Source organism: Ammodytes marinus (genome assembly GCF_949987685.1).
Source record: "Ammodytes marinus genome assembly, contig: scaffold_47, whole genome shotgun sequence".
Classification (NCBI taxonomy): domain Eukaryota; kingdom Metazoa; phylum Chordata; class Actinopteri; order Uranoscopiformes; family Ammodytidae; genus Ammodytes; species Ammodytes marinus.
In genome coordinates this window covers 27,236-40,348 of record NW_027648108.1, presented here as the reverse complement: position 1 = coordinate 40,348, position 13,113 = coordinate 27,236, and the positions used below count along the sequence as shown (strand labels likewise).

Sequence of the window (13,113 nt, the reverse complement as noted above, 5' to 3'; positions counted from 1 at the left end):
GTATTTGATGTATTTGCGTTGAATATTGTGTATGTATTGTTGTTTTTCCTTTGAATTTGTTTGAACTCGACGTCATTGTAAATGATCTGGTCTCTCGAGGGTAAATAAAAGTTAAATGAAATGAAAACATTTAACTTTAGTATTTTATTTTATTTAATTTAATTTAATTTTATTTTATTTTATTTTATTGTTCCCTCTCCAACAGTGAGGTGATTGAAGATGTTCTACCAGATCATGAGTGTGATGCTGCTGCTGCTCGTGGCTGCCTGTTCAGCTCAGACCAGCGGTGAGTCCACACACTGGTTCCACTCTCTGTGAAGGCTTCACAAGCTGTTATATCTGAGCCTCTCTGTGAAGGCTTCACAAGCTGTTATATCTGAGCCTCTCTGTGGAGGCTTCACAAGCTGTTATATCTGAGTCTCTCTGTGAAGGCTTCACAAGCTGTTATATCTGAGCCTCTCTGAGAAGGCTTCACAAGCTGTTATATCTGAGCCTCTCAAAGTATTATATTCCTTAAATTATAAATTAAGAAAGTGAAGAGCTATAAAAATAAATGTAACCCTTTCACGCATAGTGGTCCCCACAGTGGACAGCTATTCAAAGGCTGTTTTCTTGAATATGCATGGGTGTAGATCGCCTAGTTGCATATCAGCTACTACAGTGGACTCTTGTGTGTCATCCATAGATAGTAAATAATATGGATGTAGCATCCGGGCTGACCTCAGTTATTCACACGGCATCCAATAATCCTGGTTTGTACGCGTCGCCATTTTGTGAGGGGGAGGGAGATAGCTGACGTATACCTCCGAGGCAAAGTGAGGGACAACGGGCGGAGAGCTGTCACTCAAGAGATCGCGCCAATACATTTTAACCTCCAAAAGAATAAAAACTAGCGTGGGCCAAAAAAATTCACCCCCCTCAGTGTTGTCATGGCGATATGACCTAAACATACAGACTAGAATGTTTTTTTAATCCAGGCCTGAAATAGGTTTAATAATGCTGTGAAAACGGCATGCTTAACATTGGAGTCAATGAGACATGGCTGTCTTCTGCATCCAGCCCCCAGTGGCACTTCCGGGTTACTACAGTTGTGGTCACTTCCTTATTGGATGCTGGTAAAAATCGCTGAGGTTGGGGCTTGTGTGTCATCCAATGCATTGCCAACCAGTGGCCAACCATTGTAAGAGCAGCCACAATTAGTCAAAACCAAGATGGCCGACAGGGAGCAGAAAAATTGAGCAGCTCAGGAATATCCTGTAAATACTTCGAAAATAGGAGAACCAAAAAAATATGGCAACATCAAGTAACATCTTAAGAGTGATATAGTTGGTAAAATTTCCAATTATTGATTTTACATTGGGAGGAAATTATGTTTAATCACCTGTCCACTAAATTGGACATCATGCATCACAGACTTCAATATATACTATGACTGCAGATGTGTTGTGCTTGTAAAAGCTACTACTTACTTTGATGTAACTTTTTGGTTTTAAATCAATTGATTCATGTTATTAGAATGCAACTTGAAGTATTTGTGTAAAAAAAAACATTTTTTCCAGATTATCCCATTATGTGTAAAACAGTTGGTGTCACTATGATGCCAATGTTCATATTAAAATAGCTTTGATGAAGTGATGTACACGTCAGTAGGCTGTACTTTTGAATTACCTCTGAAAAAGAGAAATTGGAGAACCAAGGAAAACGTTTTCTATTATTTTTATATAAAATTTTGATTGAAAAAATTATTCCACACTTTTGCATTAGATTGAAGTATTGGAATATGTTAATATATGTGAACAGGCATTGAAAATATATATTATTTTATAGTTTTCAGATAATATATAATTTTCTTCACTGTTTTGTTAAATAAATAATTGCAAAGTTGAGAAGTCAAAACGCATGGAGTCCACCCGAGTGGACATGTGTAAAACCCTCTGAAAAATGTGTGTTATGTTTTTGAAGTTATATTTTTTCTTTTCATGCTTAAAGAAGAATAAAATCACTTGAGAAAAAAATCCAGACTAAGCATGTCATAATTCATGCATGAAATGGTTAAACGTGAAAGTTATCCTTTGTATTTAAAGTGGGCGTGTCCTCGGACTCCGTAGCAACCAGCTGTGACGCTTGTCACCACCGGGCTCGATGCGTCCATGACAACAGAGTCCATGACAACAGAATAGAGACTATGGCCGTGTCCTGTCGCTGTGACGACGGTTGGGTCGGAGACGGCTTCACCTGCTACGACCCAACCTCCTGTAACCAAGGTAACCACAGGGACTGAAAAGCATTACAAAACATTGAATTTAATATTCTCAAAATAAGGCTTTTAATTCCACCAACAAAGTGTTGGACTTCCTTTACAAAGGTCTGACATGTTTAGATTGCTCCTTTAGACACTTGGAGAGGGTCGCTATGAGATGAATAAGTACTGTTTGATTGTGTTATTAAGAGTATAAACACTTCACAACGCTATTGGTATAGTATCAATGTGAGTATATTAATGTGAGTTATAAACAAAAATTCTTTATTAAAAGATCACGTTATGCATTTTCTTCTTCCTACCTTTGCCAGAATGGCCTTGATGACGTTGGCGTAACATTTCATATTAAAGTTGCATTCAAAAGGTGTTAAAAGTCCTAAATGTAGCTTGTATTCCCTGTGTACTGAAGGCTGCTGTAGCCAGGGCTACCGCTGGTCGGCTCTGCAGGGCTGCGTGGACATCGACGAGTGTTCTCTGCCTCAGACTCCATGTGGGCCCGGGGAACGCTGCCAGAACACCAAAGGCTCCTTCTCCTGCCTGGTAATATATTATTATCATTATAATAACCTTTATCTAACCAATAGGTCCATGCTTATTATCATTATAATAACCTTTATCTAACCAATAGGTCCATGCTTATTATCATTATAATAACCTTTATCAAACCAATAGATCCATGCTTATTATCATTATAATAACCTTTATCTAACCAATAGGTCCATGCTTATTATCATTATAATAATAACCTTTATTTAACCAATAGGTCCATGCTTATTATCATTATAATAACCTTTATTTAGCCAACAGGTCCATGCTTATTATCATTATAATAACCTTTATCTAACCAATAGGTCCATGCTTATTATCATTACAATAACCTTTATTTAACCAATAGGTCCATGCTTATTATCATTATAATAACCTTTATCTAACCAATAGGTCCATGCTTATTATCATTATAATAACCTTTATTTAACCAATAGGTCCATGCTGGGGACCACTGATTTATAACAGCAAGTTTTCTTTTCTTTTTAACGATTTAACGATAACTTTATTGTTAAACAAAAGCCTATAAAGTAGGGCTGTTGAATAATTAATTGTTTTTAATCGCAGCTTATCTTATTTTTCTATTTTGCATTACACAACAATGTTTAACTCCATATTAACAATATAAGGCAAGTCTTACCAGTGTGTCTTGAATGCTTTCTGTCAAATGCATTTTGTTGTAAGGATTCCACTGTTGAGAAATATGCAAAGAGCTCTGACCTTGTATATGCTCAGGTCGTATGTGGTAGCTCAAACTAAAAGTACTTTGGTGATATTCTGTGATTTAGTGGATTTTGGTTTACACAGTATACGGACTTTAAATGTTCCTGACAGAAAGACCAGTTTGTGTTCCTGTCTCTCTTGTATTTCTCCATGTAGGTTGATCTACCACAGCGCTCCGCGGCCCAAACCAGCTCCGTGACGTTCTCCTGCGGTGGCAGACCGTGCCCTTCAGGTCAGGACTGCCTCCTGGTGGACGGCACATCTCGCTGCATGGACCCGTGTGATCACTACACGCCGTTAAATGACGCCTGGAGAGCCACGGACAACAGGGCGCCGCCTTATCTCTGCGACCGCACAGACCGGGGTGGCCCGGCCTGGCAGGGCTGGTACCGTCTGTTCCTTAATAGCAGCAGCGTTCAGATGCCAGAGAGATGCATAGATTTATACATGTGTGGAACTTCTGCTCCACTGTGGCTGACGACGCCCCACCCGCAGCTCTCTGAAGGCATCATACGGGCCCAGGTTTGTGGCAGCTCTTCGAAAGGCTGCTGCCAGTACCCGCAAAACCCAATCCATGTGAAAGCCTGCCCAGGAAAATACTACGTCTACAAGTTCATAAACCCCACTATTTGCTCTCTGGCATACTGTGCAGGTAAGCAACAAGCTCATTCTCTGCAGTCACACTGTGGTATCAAGGTTGAGCCAAATGCTCAGATCAAGATCCAGAGGCTTCAGCTGCTGAAGCACAAAGTCAAGTCTAGTTTCTCTCTACATCAGACTGACAGCGAATAGACTCCTCATTCCATTATCTGTGTCAGAAGATGATCATGTCTTGAGGAATGTTAGACCTTTGGTTCCATCAGATTCTCTTGTGGACTCAGTTGTTTTCTGCTCCTCATCAGATGTCAACACCCTGGTGTGTAATACCTGCACTGCAGGTCAGGCCTGTTTGAGCGATGACAAGATCAGCTGGAGGTGTGTAACTCAGAGTGAGTGACTTAGAAAAATCCACTATTCAGTCGTCCATCTTACGGCCTCTGCACACATCCTACCTCTACTGTGCGTCTACCTCGCGTCTGCGTCTGACTTTTTGTCACTGACCGTGTAATCAACCTAGAGCGGGCACACATCCAACCTCAGACGCACTGCTGAGGCGCGTCGGAGGCACGTCTGCAGCGACGTCTGCAGCGACGCTCCCCTTTACCTCAGGAGGCTCGCCTATTTTTTTCTGAGAGTCGCGCGTCTCTCTCGGGTCTCTCTGCTTTAACTGATAGAGAAATACTCTGCTGAGAGTCATATTGACTTCATACCGGCAGCTTTCACTGGAGCTTCACCATGTCCTGGTGTGTCCCTTTCAAAATAAAACTTCCAAAAAAAAAAAAGGCAATGGGGCGCACGGATTACTGTCCAGACTCAATATTAGACTCAATATAAATCATATGCATCATAAATGAAACGAAAGAACTTCATTTTTAATGGGAATTATCTATGAAAACTCTATGTAGAAAGATAGGGCTTTTAGAAGCAGCGCTGCAGCAGCAGAGACGTTCCATGTGTGTCCGAGAAAAGTCCGAGAGACGCAGCAGTAAGGTAAGGCGACGCGCTCCAGAGGTAGACGCAGGATGTGCAGAGGCCGTTAGGGATTGAAAAACACATGGTCTATTCTGGGGTTCCATATTACATCACGTTTAGCTGGAATTTTGATGATTATGATTTACCTTCATGAAAGGAGTTTGATGTATATTTAATTTACCATTTCAAATATTTTTCTTTCCGGTTAGAAACTTTCACAAAACATCTGACTACATCACAAACATGTCTGATTGAGCTGTGGTTTGTGTGGCGTAAAGTCTGTCAACGTGTTGTTGAAGTTCAAAAGACTCTAATACCCACAATGCCTTGTTCCAGAGCCAGAGTTGGTGTGTGGACGGGACCAGCTGCGTCTGACGGTGGGGAAGAAGTTCCTGGAGGATCAAGGGCTGAACGGCTCCTCTGCTCACCTGATCGACCCGCGCTGCCACGAGCAGGTGGACGACCCGGAGACCGTGTCCTACCTGGTGGAACGAAGGAGGGACGTCTGTGGAAACGTGGTGAAGGTCAGTGAAGATCAAGAAGAATCCAAAGAACTTGTCTGTAGAAAAAAGGGTGAAGTTCCTTTATTACATCCAGGCGTGCAAATGTCTGGGCCTTTCTTAGCCAAATTTTTGGCGGTCCAATCAGCGAACAGAGGGAGTGTCTCAGAAGCCGGTGCATGACATACGTCACAACCAAACGTTTTGCGATTGGTTGGCAGATCCAGAGTGGCACTAGGCAGATCAAATAGTTTTAAACTTCAACAGACACCCGCCTTCAAGTGAGTTAACGTTTGTCAATTGAGCGATTCCAGACCTTCTGTACAAATGAAATGAAGTACGATGGTCTGGTAGGACCAGGCTAAATGAAGTACGATGGTCTGGTAGGACCTGGCTAAATGAAGTACGATGGTCTGGTAGGACCAGGCTAAATGAAGTACGATGGTCTGGTAGGACCAGGCTAAATGAAGTACGATGGTCTGGTAGGACCAGGCTAAATGAAGTACGATGGTCTGGTAGGACCGGGCTAGATGAAGTATGATGGTCTGGTAGGACCAGGTTAGGGATATATTTTACTCAATTAACAATAAATAAAATGTTTGTCCATGGCTGGGATAAATATTCCAATAGTACATTCTGTACTTTCAACAGTAGGGGAGAACGGGGTAATTTGTCACATGGGTTGGATGTCACATTCGTTATATCTCGCCACCAGAGCGCGCTAGCTCTGAAATGTTGATATAAAAAAGGTCCAGAATTGGGATCAGAGGTCACATACATAGACTTCCTTGGAGGAAGACAGCTGCATTTCAGGTGAGAGGATGTTTTGTGTTTTTCATGTCAAATTCCAAATATTTTGCTTCTCAGTATTTTTCTTCTAGGCTTTTACACAATGGGTTTATAACAAAACACTTGTTACCCTCAGAAAGTGTGAAGGGTAAACTATAGTTTAGATTGTGGTTAGCAAGCTAATTAGTTGTCAGATGGTTGTTGGCCTTGATGCTAGCAAGAAATTCAAGTTGGGGTTGGTCGTCAAATTTTTTGGGGGGTTGGTTGTCACATGTTATCTCAATGCTGCAGCCAGAAAAGGAACCCAATAACGAAAGAAATTGTCAAGCTGTATCCTCACTGACACCCCAGAGAAGGAAAGAATAGAGCAGGAAAAGGCAGCTAGCAAGCAAAAGAAAAAAGGGCAACAAAATCAAAACAACCCAGTGCATCCCAAACTAGACCAGCTGCCAAGGCTACAGAACGTTATGTAGGCCTATTTGTCAACTTGACAATGCAATTAAACATTCAAATTTGGTTCTGCCTCCTTGCCTTCTTTTTAAGATTTTTCCCATTAAGATAACATTGTGACAAACAGCCCCATAGTGTGTGACAACCGACCCCTTGATGGGGTTGGTTGTCACAATGTGTCAGAGTGTCTTTGATGGTAAATTACTTCTTCATTACAATAAGTTGGAAAAAAAGAGAGACACACATTTCTAGCCAACACCTTAAGCTTCAATTTAATGTAGGAATGGCTATTGACAGATGTTTTGGTGATGAGCAATTCTCACTAGAGTAAAAAGTGTGCCTACTTACCCCGTTCTCCCCTATTTAATTTCTTTTTTTGAAAATGAGTATTCAAAGCCTTTGAAATGGTATCTGAAAACAATCATTAGCCTAAACAAATGTCAATGTCAACTGTCAAACCGTCCCTACCATAGAGTCTCAGTCCTGTTCACGGCAGACCCGGGTTAGAATCCAGCCCGGGTCGTTCTCTGCATGTCATTCCCCTCTCTGTCTGTCTGTCTGTCTGTCTGTCTGTCTGTCTGTCTGTCTGTCTGTCCTGTTCACAGCAGACCCGGGTTAGAATCCAGCCCGGGTCGTTCTCTGCATGTCATTCCCCTCTCTGTCTGTCTGTCTGTCTGTCTGTCTGTCTGTCTGTCTGTCCTCTTCACAGCAGACCCGGGTTAGAATCCAGCCCGGGTCGTTCTCTGCATGTCATTCCCCTCTCTGTCTGTCTGTCTGTCTGTCTGTCTGTCTGTCTGTCTGTCTGTCTGTCTGTCTGTCTGTCTGTCTGTCTGTCTGTCTGTCTGTCTGTCCTCTCTGCCCCTTTTCATCTCTGTCTCTCCATTCTGTCTAATAAACATGCAAAAACGCCCAAAAACTATCTTTTTCTTTCCAGAACAACGGGACCCATGTCCTGTACACCAACATTGTGTTCGTGTACCCCCCCGGTCTGACCAAGGAATCCATCCACGTCCCGAGGAGTTTCCAGTTCTCCTGCATCTTCCCGCTGGTTGACATCACCAGCCTGGACACCGCCATCAGTTACCAGCCGCTGTGAGTTCACCACCTTCACCGCATCACTGTGGAAGGCAGCCCCTGATTGGTTCATGTAGTCATCAATCTATAGCCTCCAGTCAGACCGGACCCTCCCCACTTTCTGTCTGTTAGTGGAAGGCAGCCCCTGATTGGTTCATGTAGTCATCAATCTAGCCTCCAGTCAGACCGGACCCTCCCCACTGTCTGTCTGTTGGTGGAAGGCAGCCCCTGATTGGTTCATGTAGTCATCAATCTAGCCACCAGTCAGACCGGACCCTCCCCACTTTCTGTCTGTTAGTGGAAGGCAGCCCCTGATTGGTTCATGTAGTCATCAATCTAGCCACCAGTCAGACCGGACCCTCCCCACTGTCTGTCTGTTAGTGGAAGGCAGCCCTGATCTATTGAGTACTCTACAAGTCTATTAACAAACATTCATCCCAGTGTTGTTGGTATGTGACCGGGTGTGTGTGTTCTTACCTTCTCATTCAGTGTTGTTGGTTGTTGACATGGTCTTCTTCACAGGGCCAGTGGGGAGGGTGTGGTGAGTGTGGGCGATCCCACCAGAGCCTCCATGACTCTGTACACGAGGCCGGACTTCAGCGAGGCGTTCCCCGCCGGCCCGGTCCGCCTGCCGCTTGGCTCCGCCCTGCACGTTGGCGTATCCGTGAACAACACCGAATACGACGGCTTCGGGCTGCTGCTGGAAACCTGCTACGTCACAAACTCTCCCAACGCCAGTGACGCACACAGACACTTACTCATCCAGAACAGGTGACCACCACAAACTGCTATCTCTGTAAACGGGCTTTTTAGCTTATTTTTACCAAATGCTTTTATCAAGTGTATAGTGTTTTTAGGTAATGAGCAGACTGCAGTTCCTCCATCGTCCACTAGATGCTGCTGTCATCAAACTGACTGTGTTGGAGTGAATGTGAAATCTTGTCCACTAATAGTCAGTGGGCCTATCCGAAAAGTATTTTTTGCATAGGAAATTTCCTTTCCTATCGAGATGAACCGGAAGTACTCGGCGGATAGGTGATCCGAATTCTCAAAATGCTCAGGAAAGGCATAGGAAAGGAGCCTCGATTCATCCTTTAACCCTCCTTTAGCATAGGTTACTCCTGACCAACCTATGCTAAAAGGAAAGGAGATAGTGGTATCCCATAATCCTTTACGGCGGCAAGATTTAAAGCAACAGGCCACCGCCGGAGTTTACTGACTCTACACGAATACGAACAAGAGGTAAAACAGAAGAGAGGAGAGGAGAAGAGAGGAAGATTTAACTCGGCTAAAACAAAATACCCCCCCCCTCCCCATTAAGATAATAAAGAACTCATAAAAGACCAACATCATAATAGTTATTTTCGTAGCACATAATTTACACCATAAGAAAATAAAATACCAACTTCACATTTAATGAAGTTACTGGGGGCAGTTCATTTCAACATCAACATAAGTGTAGCCTCTTTTTATTCCACATGTGAATTGGGATATATGGGAGTGATTCTCACTCTGTTGGCGACCACCTGATTAAAATCAATATGAAAAGAACGCATGGATCAAACGAGCGCTTGTTGTAGTCAATTTTCGGAGAATAGTGTAGTCTCCAGTCTCACGCTAGTGACTCACGTCAGCAATAGGCTACTCGCCATCGCGCAATGACGTCGGTTAGGAAAAGTGGAGTCGAATTCATTTGAAACAGTGCTGTCCTTTCCTATGTTCGATAGGAAGCACCTTTCATCTCTCCTTAACCCCGATGACGTTTAGGGGTTAAGGTATAGGAAAGGAGGCTTATAGGTTAGGAGATTGGACTTTTCGGATAGGCCCAGTATATGGGTTTCACATAGTCATCCTTCTTGACAGTTAGAGGGTAGATTTTCAAAGTAAAAGTTGCCCCAACCTTTTTTGAAATTTTGAAAACTAATTTCCTTTCATTCTAAAAATCCCTATTGTTTTAGATTGATGATTGATGACGTGTGCCTCTTGTGGAAAAGCAGCTTTCATATTTATTTTATATTTTTTTAAATAAATATGTTGGGGGGGGGGTACATTTTGAGCATATTTGAATCCTGGGGGGATGTGTCCGTCTTAATGTTTATTATAAGTACGACCTTGGAGATACCAACAGGATTTGATCTGCTGTGTGATTGTCTCCTCCCTCCAGGTGTCCCGTTGACCGGCGCCATGTGAAGGTGATTGAGAGCGGTGCTTCGCGGCGAGCTCGTTTCTCTGCTCTGTTCTTCCTGTACCAAGGGACGTATGAGGACGTTTACCTGCACTGCAGAATCAGCATGTGTGACCGGAGCAGCGCCTCCTGCAGCCCTGTGAGTGCACCTGTCTGAGCTATGGGCCCGATGACCGCTTTCAAGTTAAACCGGTTATATGCAGTAATAATATCATACAATAGTAATAGGTTGTATGCAGTAATAATGTGATACAATAGTAATAGGTTGTATGCAGTTTGAAACAGTCAAGGTTTCAAAACCTTTATTATTTTGCGTCTTACCGTTCTAAGGTGTTAGCGCCCCCTGCAGCCCTGTGAGTGCACCTGTCCTCCTGTCCTCATAAACACATAACATTCTGAAATGTAAAACATTTTATTATTATGTTTGGGTGAAAGGGTGAAACACGACCATCGGGAGCAATTTATAAACATATAAACTTTGACGGACCTAATCTATGTTTTCATTATTAATTTAATGTCTGTTAATAAACTCTCTGTTAATAAACTCTCTCTGTTAATAAACTCTCTGTTAATAAACTCTCTGTTAATAAACTCTCTCTGTTAATAAACTCTCTGTTAATAAACTCTCTCTGTTGATAAACTCTCTCTGTTAATAAACTCTCTCTGTTAATAAACTCTCTGTTAATAAACTCTCTCTGTTGATAAACTCTCTCTGTTAATAAACTCTCTCTGTTAATAAACTCTCTCTGTTAATAAACTCTCTGTTAATAAACTCTCTCTGTTAATAAACTCTCTGTTAATAAACTCTCTGTTAATAAACTCTCTCTGTTAATAAACTCTCTGTTAATAAACTCTCTCTGTTGATAAACTCTCTCTGTTGATAAACTCTCTCTGTTAATAAACTCTCTCTGTTAATAAACTCTCTCTGTTAATAAACTCTCTGTTAATAAACTCTCTGTTAATAAACTCTCTCTGTTAATAAACTCTCTGTTGATAAACTCTCTCTGTTGATAAACTCTCTCTGTTAATAAACTCTCTCTGTTAATAAACTCTCTCTGTTAATAAACTCTCTGTTAATAAACTCTCTCTGTTGATAAACTCTCTGTTAATAAACTCTCTCTGTTAATAAACTCTCTGTTAATAAACTCTCTCTGTTAATAAACTCTCTGTTAATAAACTCTCTCTGTTAATAAACTCTCTCTGTTAATAAACTCTCTGTTAATAAACTCTCTCTGTTAATAAACTCTCTCTGTTAATAAACTCTCTCTGTTGATAAACTCTCTGTTAATAAACTCTCTCTGTTAATAAACTCTCTCTGTTAATAAACTCTCTCTGTTAATAAACTCTCTCTGTTAATAAACTCTCTGTTAATAAACTCTCTCTGTTAATAAACTCTCTGTTAATAAACTCTCTGTTAATAAACTCTCTCTGTTAATAAACTCTCTGTTAATAAACTCTCTGTTAATAAACTCTCTCTGTTAATAAACTCTCTGTTAATAAACTCTCTGTTAATAAACTCTCTCTGTTAATAAACTCTCTGTTAATAAACTCTCTCTGTTAGTAAACTATAAAATCTTCTTCTCTGTTTTTAAGAACTGTTCAAGGCGTCGGGCTCGGTCTGCAGCCTCCTCCTATCAGCTTCCTGTCGCTGTTGGACCAATCAGCTGTGAGTATTTCCCTCCAATACAAACACATCTGTTGTTCTCTGGAACATGGGCTGCGTTCCAATCCCCGTACTGTCAGATGTAGTGTGTAGAAAAGAGAAAAGAAAGAGTATGAGATCAGGAACGCAGGGTGAGTCTTCAGGTTCTGATCAATAAACGTTTCTCTGTTTGTGTCTTCAGGGTTTTGAGGAGCAGAAGACGTCGCAGCTTTTAGTGTGAAATCAACACAACTTAAAGCTGGTTATTTCTTATTTTTGTGATGATTAAACAAAAATAAAGCATTAATAAAACACATGTTTCCTTGAGTCTGTTTTGAACCCGAGTCAAAACTTTTTACTTTTGTGTTAAGTGTAATTTTTCTACCTTACCTCACTGTCAGCATTGCCCTGTGTGTGGATAGAGGGCCAGGTTAAGATGGTTACCTCTCTGTCTGCTTTGACCTGTGTGTGGATAGAGGGCCAGGTTAAGATGGGACAGTCCACTTTAGGTGTCTGTGATCGTTGGCTTGTGAATGTTTTTGCCATTTATTACTTTATCTGCAATTTTATATCCTTTAAAACTCCCCTAAATTAATATCAGAAAGTTTATGTGTGTAAATTGTATGGAGTACGTTTAAAGCAATATGTTTTGCAAAATATGAATTTGCAACTAGAAAATGCATTTCCTGCTGAAAATGCGTGTGAATGCTGAAACAGCTTACGCTAAACTGGATAGCTAAGTATGAAGATTTGAAAAAGGTCTATAAAGGTTTATAAAGTTGTTGAAGTTTATAAAGGTCATAATTGTGTAAAATAAGTTTAAAAGGAGTTGAAAAGTTGAATATATAGAGGTTTGAATAACATTTCTTGCTGAAATTATGAAGAAGTTGAAAGACATGGATAAAAATCTTAAAACTGTGAAATAGTGATTGAATAGACTTGGAGCTAAACTACCTTGATGGCTTGAATGTATATGAATCAGCTAAAGGAGTATGAAGATGTGGAAAAGTAAGAAACAGTCTTAAGTATGAACAGTAGTGAATTGTTTAACTCTTATAGGAATGATGTTGAATATTTAAAAATGTCTAGATAAAATTATAATTGAAAGACATGAAAAAAAATTATGTGTGAAATAGGCCTTCAAAGAGCAGAGTGTTTGCCCCATTTCAACTGTGCCTCTCCGAACTGTCTAATAAAGCGGAAAAAAGAAAAAAATAATCAAGAAAAAAAAGTGAAATTGCCCTTTAATGGGCAGAGTGAGTCACCAAGGTGAGTGTATATCTTATTGAGGGTCTGTGATCCCACCTTTTAGAGGCCTCAGAGAGGTCATTTCATCCAAAACGTCACCTCAAACCGCTGCCTCTAACTGACG

The 13,113-nt window shown here is 41.1% G+C and overlaps 1 protein-coding gene across 1 annotated transcript; it reads left to right on the top strand.

The window, feature by feature from the left end:
• Window positions 1–219: 219 nt before the first annotated feature.
• LOC307271015 (uromodulin-like) lies at window positions 220–11,982 on the top strand (the record flags this gene model as incomplete). Its single annotated transcript, XM_080054901.1, has 12 exons — window positions 220–286; window positions 2,085–2,264; window positions 2,670–2,800; window positions 3,686–4,181; window positions 4,432–4,518; window positions 5,438–5,625; window positions 7,775–7,932; window positions 8,437–8,685; window positions 10,079–10,238; window positions 10,430–10,452; window positions 11,693–11,765; window positions 11,944–11,982. 12 exons carry the CDS (start codon window positions 220–222, stop codon window positions 11,980–11,982), a joined length of 1,851 nt encoding a protein of 616 aa, XP_079911027.1.
• Between the last annotated feature and the right edge of the window lie 1,131 nt (window positions 11,983–13,113).